Here is a 19,351-nt window from a genome sequence, read left to right as displayed (position 1 = left end):
GGAGAAAAAGCTTAGTCATGATGTAAAATATAGCTGAATAAGGGACCCAATATTCAGCTAAACGCTTTTGATGCAATTACTTACTTTGACACGCTGATGGTGATAACAAAAGGGGAGGTTTGTGACAAGTTTGCTTCAACTATTGAAGATTTGACCATTACTATTCATGGAGAATTGAAGAAATGTCATATTATATTGGCAATCATTTACATGAGACATCTAACAGCAAAAGAAATGGAACAACAATTGCATTCAAAATAACGGTTTGTCAATATTCACTTTACTTTTGTAATGTCAAATACTCAACAACTGTAAATTCCACTAAAAATAAAATAAGATGGCACAAAATAAAAAGGCACTGGCATATAGACAAACACAGTCTTAGGGTCCCTAGGCCTCTCTTAATCACTAGCCAAGAGACTTGTGTCAACAGACAGAAACCTAGCGATGAACCTCACACAATTCTGCAAACCAGCTGCAGTTGGAATGTCTGTCTGTACATACAGTACCACTGTAAACATCTGTTTTTACAGAATGGGTCCCTACCCTCGAGAACTTCAAACAACTTCCTGCCAATTAAAAAACATGCATGTACAGCAACCCATGTGCAGAGGTGCACATGGGTAGAAATATATATATATACATATATATATATATGTATAATTAACATGAAAAACTTCCCTTCTTTATGTTATACTGTAGTACAAAATACATACATGGAAAGAAACTGTAGTTTCCTTCTCTTAAAGAGAGTATCCACACATAGAGCAAGTCATTCATTTGGCTATACCTCTACAGTTTATTTCAAGTTTTCTTTGGTATAAAAGCAGCTTCTGTTATTAACTCATGACTTGACAGAAAAATAAACATTTTAATAGGTCAACCGTGCAAGAATTCATATCAAGTCTAGGGGCCCTTTATAACAAGGTTTCCAGGATCAAAAACAGTCTCAGTGGCAACGCATGCTTGCATTAATATGCAAATGATTTTATTTGTTCTCTCGTGCTTTAAAAACATTTTTGTACCTGAATCCGAACATGCGTTGCAGATGAAACATGTTTTTTGCTTATCCCGGTGACCTGGTTACAGGGTTTTATTGAATTGGTGGGAGTGAGATGGTGGCAGCGTACATTACAAACCTTACCATGCAGTGCCCATGTGCTTGAGTCTTTCTTTTGATCTTGTTCCCTGTTTAAAATGTAAAGGCAGTATATAATGTGTCTCTGCACATTTTGTTTCTCTTCATTTGGCTTGTCCACTTTTTTAAATCAAACAAAATGTAAACTTTGAAAAAGTTTCTACCGAAAAAAGAGTCTTACCATTTGAGATACAGTACTGTTGAGATACAGCACCGTATCTCTCAAAGGTCTTGTGCAACACTACTTTAAATAATTGTACTGTAAAGTCCCCAATAAATATCAAACAATAATTTCATAATTTCAAACATGTCTGTTGAGCAGAGTTCAGAGTTAATGTCTGCCAAAGTCTATGAAGAATTGAACATCTTTTCCTCGATCAAGCTAATTGACTTGTCGGTCAGCATCTCTTCATTGTTTACAAATCTGTACCCAAACAGCTTCAAAGTCGGTCCACAAACCCTCTGCACCACCTGGGCTATTTTGAAAGGTATACTGAATCTCCATTTCTCTACTTGCTCCGATGAGTTTTTCTGTGTTGAATACACACCACTGGCCTCCTTAGAAGCCTGGGTGTTCTTTAGTATCCAGTTTTTCACCTGAGGAGTGAAAGGAATCCCAGCAAACTTGTACATCTCGGCAGCCTTTCTCATGGGGAACCGGGCGATGTCCTCGTATCGTACTAGCATGTAGCGTCGTCGTAGCCATGAGGGCTGTCTCAGACCAACCTCAGCAGACATCCTAATGTTATCACAGTTCCCTTTGAGCTTCCTCACCTCGTCATCATCTATGGGCACGTCCCCATCCACCGCCCACTTCTTCCAGTTCTTGTACTTGGCGGAGAAGGCCACCATGCGGGAGGCCAGCACGGCCCTCGGGTCCCTCACCAGCTGGATGAACTTGACGTCCAGGCGGGGGTCCTCAGCAAGCGGGCGCAGGGTTTCCAGCTGGCGCACCCGCACCGACTTGATGGCCCTGTGCTCCTTCTGGTGGCATGACTCCGAGGCCATGGTCAGGTTGAGGGGCCCGCAGCGCCTGGTCCTGCAGTGGTAGCGCTCAAAGACCTTCTTCACGAAGGGGCTGCAGACGGACTCCTCACACAGAGAGCTGCTGGACTCCCGGCGGAACAGAGCTGTGGTGATGTGGTCCACGGGAAGGGGGTCGATGAAGCTCTCCAGCGGGGTGAAGTCACACAGGAACAGCTGCTGAAGCACTTCCCGGTACGCCCGGGCCGCCGCCGTAGCATTGGTGCCGCCGGTCTCCAGCGTCAACATCCTTTCCACGTGCCACAGTGGCTCGAACAGGTAGAACATGTTGTCACCCTGCTGGTTGAAGAACTCGCCCACGAAGGAGGAGCCCGTCCTGGTGGTAGCCAACAGGAGGATGTGCTTCCTGCCTCCCGGTGTGACCTCCTCCGGGTGTTCAGTGTAGTTCTCCAGGCGCCGCTTCATGAGGGTGAAGACAGGGTCTACCTTGCTGAGCGTGGTGAAGGTGCCATTGAGCTTCAGCAGAGCTGGGGAGGGCTGTACTGGCGTCTGTGGGGTCTGCTTTAAGGTGAGTTTATCTGAGACCCTGAAGGACAGGGATGGCAGCATTAGACCAATTCATACAGTCAGAGGAAATACACAGCAAGGCATGGTACTTGATGCCATTTGTGGGTAGCTGAATCAATGTGCCAACCAGCTTCCCATAACAGTGAGTCTATCTATTCAAATTGGGAGGATATGGGGACAACAGACAGGTCCCAAGACCCGGTTGAAAAAACCCACAAAAGCACTCTTTTGATCATTGACATGGGCTTACCTGGAGATAATGTTGTTTTCCTTCTCAATGATGACAAGTGCCACAACGAAGACAAGGGATATTGTGTATTTGATCCTCATTCTTGGATGTTACTGTGCTTGGATATGCTTTCACGGACTTCTTAATAGGTTCTGCCAATCTCACCAGACAGTTGCCTGCTCAAAGAGCCCTCCAGTTATTCGTATTCCCCATCTTAGACACTGCTTCATTCTGTAAAATGAAATGAGTATTCAACTGTCAGTCACACATTTTACACATTTCAACACTACTGTAAACAACACAAAAAAATCTCACTGTCAGAATAGGTTATCTATGAGGTGAAATCTGTTGATAACCAGTCAAATTGATGAGAAAGTCAGCAGTACACAAACACAGCAGTTTCTTTGCTTTTTTTACTGTATGCAGCCCTCCTCAGTGTTGTGTAGCTTAGTCAGCATACAGCATGTTTGTGGTTTCAACTGGGGATTGTCATGCTGTGAAGGGAGATACATTGTGTCATTCTAGCTTCCAGCTCCATTGGTGTGCTGTATATGGTAGAGCCTAATTATGAGGAACCATTTTTTGGGTTCAAAAATATCATATCTCAGTGGTATAAGAATAGAAAGTGGCAGAGTGTTTTAGCTGGAATCTAATCAGGCCCTTCCTTTGGGAAAGGGTATGTTATCTTTAAGTGCACTAGGGGGTTTCTGGAACATGCCCACCCACCATGCAAGTGCTGAAAGCTGGTGCCCCCCCCCCCCCCCCCACCACCCCCAGGAAAAAAGTGTTTGTTCAGACTCTCTGTCTTTTCTGCCGTCAGACAGAATGTTCAACTCTAATATGCAGTCTGGAATAGACTGTATGCACTGAGACCCAGATACAAGAGCCTTTCAGTCGCTAGTAAGTGATGAAAATACCAGAAACAATGTAAGTAACCCAGTAAGACCCAGAGAGTAACATGATCTATCACTTGGCTTTAAATGCAACACTGCTACAACGACTGTATGGTCAGCTATCCCCATGCATATCCTCTCAACTAGGTAGACAAGACAACCCCCCTTCAATCTGCCAGCTGCTCCTCCATGTCAACACTGAGAGGCGGCTGCTTCGATGAAGCCTCCCAGTGACATGACCATGCAGGCTGCTGGTAAAGGAAACTGTCTGGTGATAAGCCATGAAACATGAGTTGACAGATTTGTGTATATAATTAATCCATCACAAATCAATCATTTACAAAAGACAACAAACAGAGGAAAACATACAAAGAGAAAAGTCAACAGATTAAGGGGGACAACATGCTTGTCTATGGATCAAATACATGGTAGCATTATGAGATTGACTCTGCAGGGCATGGCAGCAGGACCGCAGGATATTAAAGCTGTACCTGGCAGCGCGGGGTCCATCGAATGAAGACAGATTTAATGGTGCCCATTATGGGATATCCTGCCCATTCTCTGAAGGATTAATATTAGGTTACTTTAGGGATAATGGCAGCTTGGCTATCATCCCTGACTAATGCTAGGATTAAGCTAAGGGAAGGCTACCTGCCTGCCAGTAAAAATGGTCAATAACATGACAAGAGTCGGCAATTAATGTAACAAGTCCTACATTCAGGTGGTGACAAAAGGTAACATATCACTGCATTTGATATGCCCTCCTTTATACTATAGTGATGTCTCTACAACACTGCTGCACAATTGCCGTGATTTTGTGATAAAACCTCAGAAGGTAAGGTGCCTTTCCATTAAACTATTATCAAAACTAATGCTGAAATAGAAAAGTTTAAACCTAAGCCATAAACAAATTGATTTCATAGATCCCCCCCAAGGCATACACATAGCATGTTATTAAGACAAAAAGGGACATCTGTGTCTGGGGGGAAAAAAGTGTGTTTATTAGTTACTACTGGTGGTAGCTTGCTTGTGAGCATTAAACATAGATCAGTGCTAAATGATTGCAGGCCCGGCCTCAGGGCTCACCCAGAAGTGAGAGTACTGCTCCGAGTTAATTGGAGAACTACGCTCTTAGTGGACCTCTATAGGCCAGAGCAACATACTGTCATTATACGGACAGTGCTAGCTACAGTACAGTAGGTTTGTGAAACAGAAATGAAACAGTCTAATAAGTTTAAAGCTTGATTACATAGATGAGGGTTAACCACATTGCGTTGCTGATTTCCAGGTCTCTCTTTAAACAGAGATGTTATCTCACTGAGACTAACCTGGATAAATAAAGGTTAAATAAAATAGATGTTCTGTTTCACGAATTCCCCGGACACCTCTGATCTCCTCTCCAACTCTGTGGAGCTGTGGAGGTCCAGTTCTAACACCCTGTTGTAACCTCTGTCACAGGCCGATCTTGAGAGCTGTAGCCAGTCCAAAAGACTGCAATCTAAACACCAAGAATGATTGGACACTACCTGTGAAATTCTCTGAAAAGGGAACGAGGTTTAGGACTTAAGTGTTTGGGAGGTAGACCACAGTCGACGTGGACGAGCAGTGATTGATCAGGAGGTGGACCGGACTGCGCTGTACTGGGGTGTGTTTTCACCAAGAGGAAATCTCCAGCTCCATCTTGCACCAGCCTGATGCATGCCACAGACACAAAGGTCTCTCTCAGAGTTCGGACTGTAAGGAACCTTTGGTCTGAGATCGCAGTACATAAACTCCCAGGGTCACCAAAAGGGTCACTCACACGTGAGCTCAGCTGGTCAGACTCAGCAGCTACAGTAAGATCCCCCTTCCATGCCAACGCCTCATAGGAGGGAATATGAAAGCATGATGTTACACAGACATTACTCATCATATACCCAGAGAGCAAAGACCATGGTAGATACACACCAGAGGAAATAAGAAGTGAAACTATCTTTCTGATAACGCTACATTTTGCAACAATGATGTGACAAAATGAGAGTTATGTTACATTTGACGTTACAGTTTGTGCACAGCAGGAGACATTTTAAAACTCGAGAAGTGCTCTGGGTATGCGTTCGAAGCTCTATTCAAATCAAATGCATTATTAAGATGGTCACAGGTCTCTCCACCAATCTGATTATTGTGTAGAAGGATATGGCTTCAACCAGATATGGAACCAGGATATGGCGTTAACCCTGTAATTCTGTCTTGGCACAAACACAACAAACTCTATGAAAGAGATCTGCTGGGTCCAACATCTGTTCTCTGAAAAAGTTTTATCTCTACCTTCTTTGAAAACTGTAATGTACAGTGTTATACCGCACTTTACACAAAGGTTCATATAATTAATATCACCTTTCCATGAAATCTAAGGCTCACACTGCAATGCAATAGATCGTTAAAAAAAAGAGAAAGTGTCTATTTATTCAAAGGGGTCTTCATGATTTATAATGTAAGCCTGTACACACCAATTATCTGAGCTTATTATTCCGAAGAACCATCTTGTCAGAGAAAACTCATGAGCTGACATCTTTAAATATTCACAAGCCACTGAGGCGTATGACAGATTTGATGATCTGCTCATAAAGAAACCACCATCGCTCCATTTGTCATTTTGTTACAAATGTTTTTAATAGCTGCCTCCTTTTTAATATTGTTTTTTTTCTTTCTTTTTTTTTTAACAAAGAGGCATTCCAGAACTGCCAGTCTGACATTTTAATTTGTATCCATTTTTGTATTTTATCTGTATTGTATGTGTGGGATTTCCATTCAAGTCTCACAATCAGGAAAGCCTGAACATTACATGGTTTAATTTTCAACTGTATATGACACAAAACAGTGTATCAAGTGAAATCACTAATATTTTAATTTTCACCTGCCCTTCTGTGACAAATGTGTTCAAATGCATTGAACAATATATTTCAGGTTCAATAGGCCTACATAGGTAACACCACGGATGTACGTGACTGAGTTTGCCTCTCCAAAATGAATGATGGCTTGCACCCCTAATAGACGTTCACTTGACATACTGTAATTATACAGTGATATTTCAAGCATGATACTGTACACTGTGTGCATGATAAAGTAGGTGTTCTGCACCATGTGGAGTCTGGGGACCCTGCTCCCATGGCAGGTTGTGTCTTGTCTCATCATTACAGAGGACCCTGAAGTTCAGCAGTTCATGTGTAATTGATCCTGCCTCAATCAGTAAGCAGAGCTGGTACCACCATATATATCACTGTAGGTTACCCTAGAAGTCCAGTTTTGTGGGTGCCGACTCTGACGAATAGCTTTAGCAGAGAATGACAAAATCACTCTTGGGCAAATGTAAGATCATTTGATTTGATAACTGATGACATTTGAATGCCACTGCATTAAAGAATTGACAGAGTCTACCCCGCCAGGGACTATACAGCCTACATATTTAATTGTATGATTATTGTATCAATTGCAATATGAGCAGAGGACACTGACAGTGCAAGTGTGAGTGTTCCCCATTGGAGGTACAGTAATGTAATGATTGTAGCCTCCCCAGATGAACTTATTGTATTAAAATCCCGTTGCCTCTGTGATGGCTCAGTAGGGGGCTAGTGTGGAAGGCATCAAAGAATGGTGGGTCTTAAGTACAGGGTCATTGTTCTCAAAGCTTCCTGCTGTGGCCACCCATGCATACTAATACTATACTCATTTTCATACAGTGATCATTGTCTTCCACTTGTACCATATGTATAACGAGGAAGTCCTCACATGACTGCAGTATACGTCTTAGGCATGTTGTGTTGTATCCTACTATGAAATACAACAACAACAACTTGTTTTAACAAGAAACACAACATGAGAAACACATACATAGCCAAGGGTTTAGGCTACTTAAAATAGGTCAGTATATTTTCTTACCATTTTCTTTACACTCTCAAGCAACAAGTCGGCGAGGCGACAGTTGTGCGCCCGGTGGGATCCCGCATGGTCTGCATCTCCAAAAACACACTGCCTTATTCATGATCACTAGTCTCTTCGTGTGAGAAAAAATAGTATGTCCATTATGCTGTATATCGCGGTTCCATGACATTGCAGATAACGTTAAAAATAAGTTACAAAGACTCATTCAACAAGATAATACAACTTTTGAAATTTAGAAACAATTTAACCCTATTCAAAAAGTCCATGCGAAAAACTCTCATGAACTAAGAAAACTCACGACAGGCGTTATAATAGTGCACGGACTCATATCTCATCTCCACAATTTCAAAGACAGTGCTGAAGCGCCAACCTTACATGGTCTAGTGCCACAGTTATTCCACAAATGGTGAGTCACATGTTGAGCCCGAGCCACCCCCGTTGATTTAACTTACAGGACAATGGCCTCAGGTGGGCTGTTCCCTTTACGTGGGGTCTTTTCTTAGACTTGAACACGTCAACCTCTTAAAACACATTTTGCAAATCCAGTTTTTTAATAGACATGCCAGCATGATAATAAATGATACACATGCGTATTATAGTGTAACTGGACTTATTAGGCTCTACATATCGCTCTTCAAACAATGTAAATATGTTTATGGAACATAAGACTATGCTGTTTCCCGTTCCAAATAACTTTTCATTATAGTTATATATACACTTACCCAAGTTGCCGAGTTGCCTGGAGAGTGTAGGCTATTCTAAAAGTTGAGAGGCGCACGATCCAGGTGGATCGATTACATGGAGAAGGATCGCCACCTAGTGGAGATATGCTCGCCATAAAAATAGCCTGAAATACTGAGTGAGTCTCGGCATGAGTCAGTCTTGGCAAATTAAAGTAAACAGACTTGGTGATTCGATAGGCTTTATTTCAATTTATTTACAATATCTGCTCAACTATCAATACGGTCTATTAATGTTTGTCTCAAGTTAATGGTTGTTAATTTCGTTTCACCGTGAACGATAAACTGACAATAAGCAGCGCTAGAACTTCAAATCCCATCCATCCAAGTCGTCCCTTTTTTATGATGCGCAAGAACTTTCATGAAGGTTGCATTCGATTGCGTCAGTGAAGTGCGCATTGTCTGAATTAAGGTGAACAGAAACCTAACGTTTGGTGAGCAATTTAGTACCTAATACTATTTCATATTTGACATGTTTATAACCATGTAAATAGGAGAACTGTGTTTTATTTTTGCAACAATGTATCTGTATGTAGCCACTTAGAATAATAGTAAAATAGGAGGCTGTTTCATATCTTGCTAGCTAGTTAGCTACGTTTAGCTAACAGCTGCGCCACGGTTACAAAACATCTGACTAATTAAAATCGTCTAGTCTTCTGATAGTTCATATGCTGCCATACATGGCTATTTGTATGAGTTAGTGTGTTAACCACTGCGATCACAAATGCCACTGTAGTATGTATTTGGTGTAAGTAAAATGGAGTGGTACTCCTGGTAGCTGTACAACCAAGGACAGGTGTAAAATGGTTCGAAATGGTTACCATTAGCTAATGTTATGGACAGACATTTAATTGTCATCAGTGACTATTTCATTCGTTACCAGAATTCACATTGCAGATAATAGTAATACTACTGTGTGCAGATGTTATTGCTACAGCTACAAAATAATGTCTGATCTTTGGACTGTTTTCAGATTGTGATTCCAGAGCTTCATCATGACCATGTTGGTAAGGCTAGCATGCCTGCGCACTTTCCCCGTGACGGGGCTGCGCCCTATGTTGTCCCAGAACAGTCCAGCTCTGAGGAGCTCCACCCTGAAGGCATGCCCTCCCCTCCTGAAACCACACCAGGTAAGCCTCCCTGACGTGGGAGAAGTTCGTACACACTAACCTACCAATCGATGCCAATCACCTTACTTGGCAGGTTGGCTCAGATAGCATGGAATGCATCAGACGGTAGAGATGTTTGTCTTCTCAGATTAGGGGCAGGTATGGCTAAGGGGCGGCAGGTGACCTAGAGGTTAGAGAGGCCGGCCAGCAATCGGGAGGTTGCTGGTTCGATCCCCACCCTAGGAGGGAGCCCCGGATGTGAGCTGGTAACTGGAAGGTTACTGGCATACTGGTTACTAAGGCTCCTACCTCTGCCGTTGTGCCCTTGAGCAAGGCACTTAACCCCTAACTGCTCCAGTGGCGCCGAATATGGCTGCCCAGAGCCCAGAGCTTGGGGTGTGTGTTGTCGTCTTCTTCTTCTTCTTAAGACACACCAACATTGTAGTTATGTAATATTACTTCGCTTACCCCTGTTGACCACAAACGCTGTTCCCAAAAGCCCTGGGTGTAAATCTTATTTTCCTTCTAGACAGTGAATTCATCTCGATGATTTGTTTTGTGTTAATATATAGATTATGCCAAAGGTTTTTGTGCATGCAATTTATGTTTCCACTGTTTAATAAGAATGTATATTTATGTATATGTCATATTTTGTAAATTCCTCCCTTTTCTCTTTCAACAGGGCTATTCCACCAAATCAAGATTTGGCTTCCGCCGTGGAAAGACCATCAAAGAAGCAGCGTTTGAGCCAGCGACTGATACTGCCATAAAAAGTAAATACAATTACTTGTTTGTGCACTTTAATATCACAGCAAAACATCGGCCTGTTGTTTGCTAGGGGGCAGGAGGTTGAATCTAAGCATGTCCCTCATGTAAACTCAAGTCCACATTAAGCCTCAGGCCACACACAGTCCTAAACCTTGTTTTCACCACCAGTTATAAGACAATGTCTGCAAACAGTGTACATAACCAGAGGGCAAGCCGGATTACAGTCACTCTAATTGTTCTAATGATACCATGATTTGCCTCTTAAGACCAAACCAGACTATTGATTCCTGACCAGACTAGACATAACTTCAAAATGTCTGTATATCATGTGAATGATAGCGGTGTTGTTGTTTTGTTTTGTCCCTGCACTGTAAATTGTACAATAAACGGTCACACCTCACAGCTACCGTATGTAATGACTACACTTATGTATAGGAGGGTTTTAACTAGCTGATATGCGCTTCTTTCCAGTGGACAACATGGGAAGGATGATCCTGGCTGGTGGGGCCGCTGTTGGCATGGGAGCGCTGTGCTACTATGGGCTCGGCATGTCCAATGAGATTGGTGCCATTGAGAAGGCAGTGTAAGTACCTCCTTTACCAGTCTAGTGTTTGGATGTGTATCACTTTGAAGTGACCCATCGACTAATGGAGTGATACAAATATTGTTTAAATCTATCTAAGATTGTTGCTGTCATATGAAGGTAGTTCCACGAATAAACCTGTATTAAACCTGGTCTTCTACCACTAATTGACCCTATCTTCCCCCCCGCCATTCCTCTCTGCCCAGTATCTGGCCCCAGTATGTGAAGGACAGGATCCACTCCACGTACATGTACTTTGCTGGCAGTGTTGGATTCACGGCTCTGTCTGCTGTAGCAGTGAGCAGGACCCCAGCCCTCATGGGCCTGATGATGAGGGGCTCCTGGCTGGTAATGTATCCCTTATGGGCCATCTCAAATACATCTACGTTCAGATGCAGTATTCTACATATACAGTATAGTATTCACGTACAGTATACAATATTCCACGATGAGTTAAACATTTTGTCCGTGTTTTTTTTTTTTTTTAATGCTAATCATGTCCTTGTTTATGTTTTGTCAGTTCCTTGCTTGGCATTTGAATGGCTAGTTTGTTGAAAGTGTTTCATAGGTTCTTGAATACAAACATTAAAGCCTAATAAATGTCACGTTGTCTCGCAGGCTATTGGAGCCACCTTTGCCGCCATGATCGGAGCAGGCATGCTGGTCAGATCTATTTCCTACGATCAGAGCCCAGTGCCCAAACACATGGCCTGGATGCTTCATGCAGGTAATGCAGTGTTGCGTAACCAACTAGCCGGCCTACTGCCATCACTACTCTCTGTGTCGTCTAGTCAGTCCTGTAACGGGTCTGGACGCGTGCATTAACGTGAGAGTGTGTCAGAGTAAGCTGTCCGTGATGGATGTGAATGTCCCTGGGGGGGGGGGGGAGACAGTGGGGTTGCTTACTGGGGCCCAGGCTCAGCTCCACTCAGCGAGACACCACGGTCAGCCAGCCCAAGCGGATGGTGGTTGACGTTCAGGTGGTAACAAACGATAAATCAGAACACAAAAACAAACTCCAGTGCCATGCATTGGAGGGTGTTGTATGACTGTGTTGTATGTATGTTGTATCATTGTGGTGATGTCATACAACATACGATACGTCCAACTTAAAATTGAAAACAAAATCCGTCCAAAGGACACGTGGGTTTGGGAGATCACACACATGCTGGTTAGCTTGGTCAATCCCCCTCCACCTGTGCGTACCACTGACACCACCTCATACACCAACCTCACCTCATCCACCAACCTCATCCACCACCTCATCCAAATATACTCTGTTGTGTGCGTCGACATGCTGCGCGCTGTGGAGGCTGTTCTGATACGATACGCAGCAAGACAACGACACCATGGATCGAACTACGCGGCATGCGCCTCCGAAATCGAGACGCAGCGTCCGCGAACGCGCTTCACGGCACGCAGAGCCTTTTGACAGACGCGGCTGGCTCATTCCGACACCCAGACTGATTTATCGTGGGTGTGTACATCTGGTTTTCACCTCGACACTCGTTCACGCCGCAGGGAAATTAGGATGCAGTGCGAAACACGCCGGCACTTCTGCACCTGGCTCCGGCTGCAGCCGCCCCCTTGGTGTGAGATCTGTTTTGTGATAACGTCCTTCCTATACCTGCCTACGGTATAGGACCTATACCTGCCTAACCTAGCAATTCCAAACAACAGTCTTTTCTCTGTATAAACAGTCATATTATACACTGTATAAACAATGTAGAAGAGTTACAATTTGAGGTCAAGGTTATTACTGCAATTACAAACATGGGGTACATTTTAACCAGTGGTTAAATTGAGTAAGAACACATTTGTTTTTTGTACTTTGTTCAATTATTACCTGTAGTTTGTTTGTATGACTCGCACCTTATTGTCATCTGCCCATTTGTTTATGTCATCTGTTCATTCACCACTAGGGGACAGTAATGTGAAGGTTCAGAAAACAAAATCACATAAGGTTGCTCTGGGCAGACTGTTAAATGAACAGGTCTCATCTAGATCTCGCTTATAAAAAATAAAAGAAATTCTCAACTAACAATAACCTCAGAAATACATAAAGGTTAAATAAATGAAGTCTGATTTTGAAAGTTATTGTTTATTCCCCCCCTGTAGGTGTGATGGGTGCAGTTGTGGCCCCCCTGACTCTCCTGGGAGGACCCCTGATCATGCGGGCAGCCTGGTACACAGCTGGCATTGTGGGTGGCCTGTCCACCGTGGCCATGTGTGCACCCAGTGAGAAGTTCCTCAACATGGGCGGCCCCTTGGCTGTTGGCTTTGGAGTGGTCTTCGCCTCCTCCATTGGTGAGTGCATTATACATCAATTCAATGCAGTGTACCTGTTATCAATGATAACAGAAAAAAAACAAAAAAAAAACATGTTAGACATACAGTATTTCAAGTACTCTTCGGGTTCAGCTGCCTTCATTGACAAACAGACTTGAGCCTACGGCAGGAATGCTTTCTTCACTTCCTGAGAATTAGTGTTAAAGGACGTGCTGTCCCTCCACAGGGTCCATGTTCCTGCCCCCCACCTCTGCCTTTGGTGCAGGGCTCTACTCCATAGCCATCTATGGAGGCCTGGTCTTGTTCAGTTTGTTCCTGCTCTACGACACTCAGAAGGTCATCAAGAGGGCAGAGACTTACCCTATTTACGGAGTCCAGAAATATGACCCCATCAACTCGTAAGTGTTGTCGTCGTCCCCATGTGATTTTTCCTAGCATATATTGCATCTGTTTAATACTCTCCCCCCACACTTTGTCACCTATGTTGTTCACTCAAATATATTTCCCTCTCTCTGAGTTTTATTGATTGTTATAGTTGTTTATAATGCAGGTCTCCACCCCCCCCCCCCTCCCTCCCTCCACACACACACACACACACACACACACCTCTTCTTTTACTGCCATACGAATCTGATCATCTGTGCTTTGTTTCTGATCTTGTCTTGTAGATGCTTGGGGATTTACATGGACACTATGAACATCTTCATGAGGTTGGTGATGATTCTGGCCAACGGCGGCGGCAGAAAGAAATAAGCGATGCCAGTCGGGACGTCGAAGCTCCTTTGAACTTTCACAGAGTCGAACAAACACATGTTCTCCAATTAGCAGAATACGCAAGATGCTACCTACTTTTAGTGTGAAATCTTTCCAACTCGCAATTAAAAATGTATTTCATGCGTTTGTGTGAAGAAGAGGATCGGATTTACTGGTGCATATTGCCACTCATTAAAGTAAAGACAAATTGCTCCGTTCTATATTTGTTATGTTGAGATATGGTTTTATCCTGATTCTGAAAGGTGGTGTGTTTGATTAAGCTCAGGATTGCATAAGGTGACATCTGTCAATATAAATCACCTACCCACCTTGAATTGTTTGTAATTGTTCCTTTTGGTTTTTTATCTATTTATTTACACTTGTGGGTGTTCCTATTTCTGAAGCAGGAAGCTTCTGAGATAAGATATGTATGTATGTATATATATATACACTCACTGAGCACTTTATTAGGAACACGATACCAATACTGGGTAGGGCCTCCCTTTGCTCTCAAAACAGCCTCAATTGTTTGTGGCATTGATTCCACAAGATGTTGGAAACATTCCTTTGAGATTCTGGTCCATGATGACATGATTGCATCACGCAATTCCTGCAGATTTTTCAGGTGCACTTTCAAGCTGTGTTCTACCACACCCCAAAGGTGTTCTGTTGGATTCAGATCCGGTGACAGAGAAGGCCACTGAAGAACACTGAACTCGTTGTCATGTTCATGAAACTAGTTTGAGATGACTTTTGCTTTGTGACATGGTGCATTATCATGCTGGAAGTAGCCATTAGAAGATGGGTAAATTATGGCCAACAATACAACAACAAAACACCACCTCTACCCTGAGAAGGTGTACAGGTGTTCCTAATAAAGTCTTTAGTGAGTATATATATATATCTATCTCATGCCACTTCTACCCTCCACATATACAATGTGATTATTTGGCACTTGGTCTAAGAAGGGTGGCGTTTTGTGATGTGTTTATGTAAGGATGAAAGTAATAAAATGCAGTAATGGAATCATTCAATAAAGCAAGTAAAAGCTAATGCATTGGATGTTGCTTCTTCATGTGATCACCTGATAAGTTGAAGCATTTGAAGCTTATTAATGGAATTGTTTGAGTGAGTGGCAATGCTTCACATTATATATATAGACATTACAGGATAGCTATAAGGAATTATTTTTGAATGATCTTGTACAAGATATGCTATTACATCATGCCTACCACAGTTTAATCTCAATAAAAAAAAAAGTGAGCATAAGTGTATGGCATGATTGCATGTAGTCACTAGTTGATTACATGGTTATTACATTGGATATTCCACTGGTGGAGGTCTGGTATAGAGCCTATGTCATGTATGTATGATATACTGTTTTTGTTTTCTTTTTTTTTTTTTCGGAATTTTTTTTTTAAAAATTTAATTTAATTTAAAAACTCATATTTTACTATTCTAGACTATAAAAAGCATGATGTTTCGGCTGTCCCTGGCCTTCATCAGAATAGAACATCAGTATAGATGCATGGGACGCTTCGGACACGAGTGGTCCGTCATCAAATGGGTCCACAAAGGGTCCTGTCCTCTCCTGCTCAACGTTCAGATTAATCTCCATTCAGCGTATGTTATTTAGCAGTTCAGTGCCAAATGTTTAACTTTCCACCCCTGTGGAGTCCCTGTCATGCTCTTTACTTTATCCATGCGCTTTATTCTTCCCTAGAACTTCAACAGCCGTTTGAAATGCTAATATGATTTCTGGCAAATATGGCAAGCCAAACGTATAATCTTTTAAGATGATTAAAAGTCATCGTTCTCAGAACTTTTGGGTTTAAAATGTTGGATGTGCTCTGGTTTTGAGGTTTACAAATCACATCCAGTCAGGCCAGGCAATATTACTATTTGAATAGTACATTTCTATGCAGAATTAGCTCTTTATACAACACACTGATAGGATTTAAAAAATCTGCTACAGTGTGGGTGTATAATGATAATGCCTTTCTCCCAGAAACCAAATAAGTGGTCTGATCTCTGCCTCTATTTTTCCTCTTGTCAATGCATTGTCTTCTATATTTGGTGTGTAATTTCTGTGTTGGACTCCATAGAGATTATTGAAGGGAATTTAAACTTGTTATGATGACATTTGTTTCACTTGACAAATCATTTTTTATTGGAACTATATCTGGCCTTTGCCCGACTATTTCCGGTGACATACTGTGTTGTATTGGTCTGGAGGAAGAGAGGAAGCTTAACCAAGCAGCAGTATGCTATACGCTATTCATTGTCCTAGTCCCCATCCATATAATGACTACAGGAGAGGCAGCATTGAAAATAATTTTAAAATGCTATTATACTCATTGAAATGATCTTAACCTTGTGGGTGTACATGTTTCTGATGCCTTTCAGTAGTCCTAACGAGACAACGATCGACAGAAGGGAGTCTACCTTGTATTTCCCCATAGACTTGCACTGCGTTGCACCAGATGACAAAGGATTAGCGTAGTAATCCTCTTGTCCACCATCTGCCTGCTCCTCTAAAATTAAACCTCGCAACCAGGGCACTTGCAACAGATGCTACTGTAACATCTGTAAATATGCAGGTGTTTTATTTCAAACATATACACTGCAGATAGAAGTTTAACTGCTTAGTTGGGTACATACAGTATGTAACATTGGATGTAATAAGTATAGAAATTGCTGTATGTTATGCTTTTTCAGATAGACCTACTGTACCTGTGCGACCCTTATATAGTTACAGATACACAGATACCTATCGTGTGTGTGTGTGTGTGTATGTCTGTCTGTCTGTCTGTCTGTCTGTCTGTCTGTCTGTCTGTCTGTCTGTCTGTCTGCCTGCCTGCCTACCTGCCTGCCTGTGTGCCTGCCTTCCTGTGTGCCTGCCTGCCTGCCTGCCTGTGTGCCAGTCTACATCAGAGATAGAGAGTGTGTGTGCATGTGTCAGTTCCTCTGTCTCACAGAGACTGACTGCTACATTCAGCTTAAGCATCATCTCTTTCATGATGTTCATATAACTGCATTTCTCTAACCCACTGAGAGAGAACATTCCAATATAATCAACACATATAACACTGTAGCTCCTCTTGACACCTCAGATTTACCAACACGTTCACGAGTTCACAGATTACACCTACAACAGAATGCATTTCTTTAATGAGAAGAGTTGAACAGGGATGTAATTGTGGTGAAAGAGTTTAGGAGTGTGATGGATGCTGATGGAGGTTGGTTGGCTGATGTTATGTTGATCCGAGGGAAGGACTCTGGTATTTGACAAGGGAGCCCTGGGGGCATCTGCTGGTTGTGTCTACTGTGTGCGCTGTAGAAGATCCTGGAAGATGGAGCCGAGTGAACAGGTAAAAGGGAGGAAAGAACTGTGGCAGCAACGTACGCCGCAGGACCTGTAGAGATGGAGCAGAGCAACAAGCGGAGGGGAGGAGACGGGGAGGCGGTGGGCTGCGATTAGCAAAACACACAAGTAACAGGTACATCAGGTGGGTATGCACTGTATAACTGTGAACCTCAGTGATATCGAATTCCATTTTTCTAGAACATTCCACAACAACGTGGGGGTGAACGTGTGCAGTAACACGGTGTAGTTGAGGCCATGCGACTTTATTGAGAACTAATGTAGGCTACCGTACGCTTTGTAAGTCAAGATCATGAAGGCTGAGAGTGCGGATTGGACTGGTTGGTCGATCCTGCATTGTCACTGTGCAGAAATAGCTCTCCCACTATCCCGCGGTGCCTTCTCTCGCTGAGAACCTTCTCACTGAGGCAGACTCAACACGTCCGCTGGTGTAATCCAATCAGGACCACCTGTGTTGTTTTTATCGTCATGCCAGGTTTTCACTTTTCAAGTCTAAACTCTGTCACTAAGATATAACTGTTTTATTCAAGCAGACGACATGCCATTATATGTATCCGAAATAGCTGACTTTCTCCTCAAATATAGGCTATGCCCCCCCCCCCTCTAGTATTGCAATGAATACTGTTCACAACACTGCATAATATCTCCTCTTGTAAGTATATCATTGCATTTGTTTTGGTTTTCATGTTTGAGGCTCTTGAAATGTACTCGTACCCTAAATCTGTCCACCCCAATCAGTATGGGAAGCTCATGGTAACAGCATATATTTTGGGGGCCGATGCCAGCTGATGACTGGCTGCAAGAGTACTCTGTGAGCGTGTCATAGAACAACGTCAGCCACTATTTTTGAACCTGTGAACAAAGGAAGCGCACCACTTCACTGAGTAAATCAACACTGTCAAAACACACCTTACAGAGCCTAGGGTTCACACGTGTCACATACACCTATTTTTAATTAAAAAATGATTCATACCCCCAAGGTTTAGCCACAGGCTTTTTCTCTGAATGCATTTTTGTTCATGTATCCTTTTTATTACTGAGAGTCTCTGTTTCTGGTCATTCTTGCAGGTAAACAACATATTGGGCTCCATATTCCTTGAGCAAAATACTCAGCAAAGTTGCCCAACTGTGTGCAATATCATATTTACATTTTGAAATTGCAAGATGATAAGATTGTAATGCATCCTAACAAAGAGTTGCTGACAGCTTGTCTGGTCTTTGCAGAGCTTGGGAGAACCGGCAAGGCCGGGAGAAACTTGTTGATTTTTTCTTCATTCGTGCCAGGAGCATATAAGGTCTTGTGTTAGTGGTGCTGCCCTGGCCGAAAGCTGCCAAGGTTAATCTCCGGCACAGGCAGCTTAAGTCAGCTATAACTTTTAGCATGTGTGTAATGAAGGGAAGTTTAAATGTGCCTTCAAACTGTATGACCTCATTGAGGAGCTTAAAAGGGCTGTGGCCAACTGTTAATGAGGTGCCAGTAATGAGCAAACAAAGAAACATACATGTGCTGTGCTCCATGGCTGTTGGATGGATTTCACTCCTATGATAAGATGTCATCGATCTGGCCTTAAAATTCTAGCCTTGTGTGAATATTGTGTGGGATCTTTAGGGCATGAGATACGTTTTCAACACCCAAAATACCTAATATCTAATATAAACTGGGTCCCACCCCACAGGCTATTAAGGTGGTATCAGTTTGACATTTGCTGAAAAAGCATTGCATGGGGTCACGGTGTTCACAGTAAGGTGTGATCACAACACGCATTGTGGAAAGAGAGAGATAGTTTGAGTCATATCTGGGGGGGAAAGCAGACTGGTTGCATATCTAGTGTGGAGTAAAGGATGCGTCACTGGATTAGCGTCTGAGAATCTGCTCCAGCCTCTTCTACTGAGCCGCAGAGACACCTCCAGAAGGGCACTCCGCTGTAGCGTCCCTCCCCAAGCCCTCCGCATGATCCAGCTCAGCCTTACCACTCTGCCACCGGGATCGGT

The 19,351-nt window shown here is 42.9% G+C and overlaps 2 protein-coding genes across 2 annotated transcripts; one reads left to right on the top strand and one right to left on the bottom strand.

Moving 5' to 3' along the window:
* Positions 1-328: 328 nt before the first annotated feature.
* Positions 329-8,055, bottom strand: chst3b (carbohydrate (chondroitin 6) sulfotransferase 3b). Its single transcript, XM_083687209.1, has 3 exons — positions 7,730-8,055; positions 2,940-3,149; positions 329-2,708 (listed from the first exon to the last, which is right to left on the bottom strand). Exons 2-3 carry the CDS (start codon positions 3,017-3,019, stop codon positions 1,487-1,489), a joined length of 1,302 nt encoding a protein of 433 aa, XP_083543335.1. The 5' UTR covers positions 3,020-3,149; positions 7,730-8,055; the 3' UTR covers positions 329-1,486.
* Positions 8,056-8,780: 725 nt separating this feature from the next.
* On the top strand, positions 8,781-14,309 carry ghitm (growth hormone inducible transmembrane protein). Its single transcript, XM_083687100.1, has 9 exons — positions 8,781-8,906; positions 9,446-9,602; positions 10,264-10,354; positions 10,821-10,932; positions 11,139-11,280; positions 11,551-11,659; positions 13,051-13,239; positions 13,448-13,619; positions 13,890-14,309. The coding sequence occupies exons 2-9, from the start codon at positions 9,468-9,470 to the stop codon at positions 13,972-13,974; spliced, it is 1,035 nt and encodes a 344-aa protein (XP_083543226.1). The 5' UTR covers positions 8,781-8,906; positions 9,446-9,467; the 3' UTR covers positions 13,975-14,309.
* Positions 14,310-19,351: the final 5,042 nt, after the last annotated feature.

This window comes from Argentina silus (assembly GCF_951799395.1).
Source record: "Argentina silus genome assembly, chromosome: 16".
Taxonomy (NCBI): domain Eukaryota; kingdom Metazoa; phylum Chordata; class Actinopteri; order Argentiniformes; family Argentinidae; genus Argentina; species Argentina silus.
Note: the sequence above shows the minus strand (reverse complement) of the source record. Positions and strands in the feature narration are given on the sequence as shown.

Bases quoted from the DNA above. Each gene is read 5' to 3' on its own strand.
- chst3b (XM_083687209.1), bottom strand. From the start codon at position 3,019: ATGAGGATCAAATACACAATATCCCTTGTCTTCGTTGTGGCACTTGTC. The intron at 2,709-2,939 runs GTAAGCCCATGT...CCTGTCCTTCAG, and splicing joins GAAAACAACATTATCTCCAG to GGTCTCAGATAAACTCACCT.
- ghitm (XM_083687100.1), top strand. From the start codon at position 9,468: ATGACCATGTTGGTAAGGCTAGCATGCCTGCGCACTTTCCCCGTGACG. The intron at 13,240-13,447 runs GTGAGTGCATTA...GTCCCTCCACAG, and splicing joins GGTCTTCGCCTCCTCCATTG to GGTCCATGTTCCTGCCCCCC. The intron at 13,620-13,889 runs GTAAGTGTTGTC...CTTGTCTTGTAG, and splicing joins AAATATGACCCCATCAACTC to ATGCTTGGGGATTTACATGG.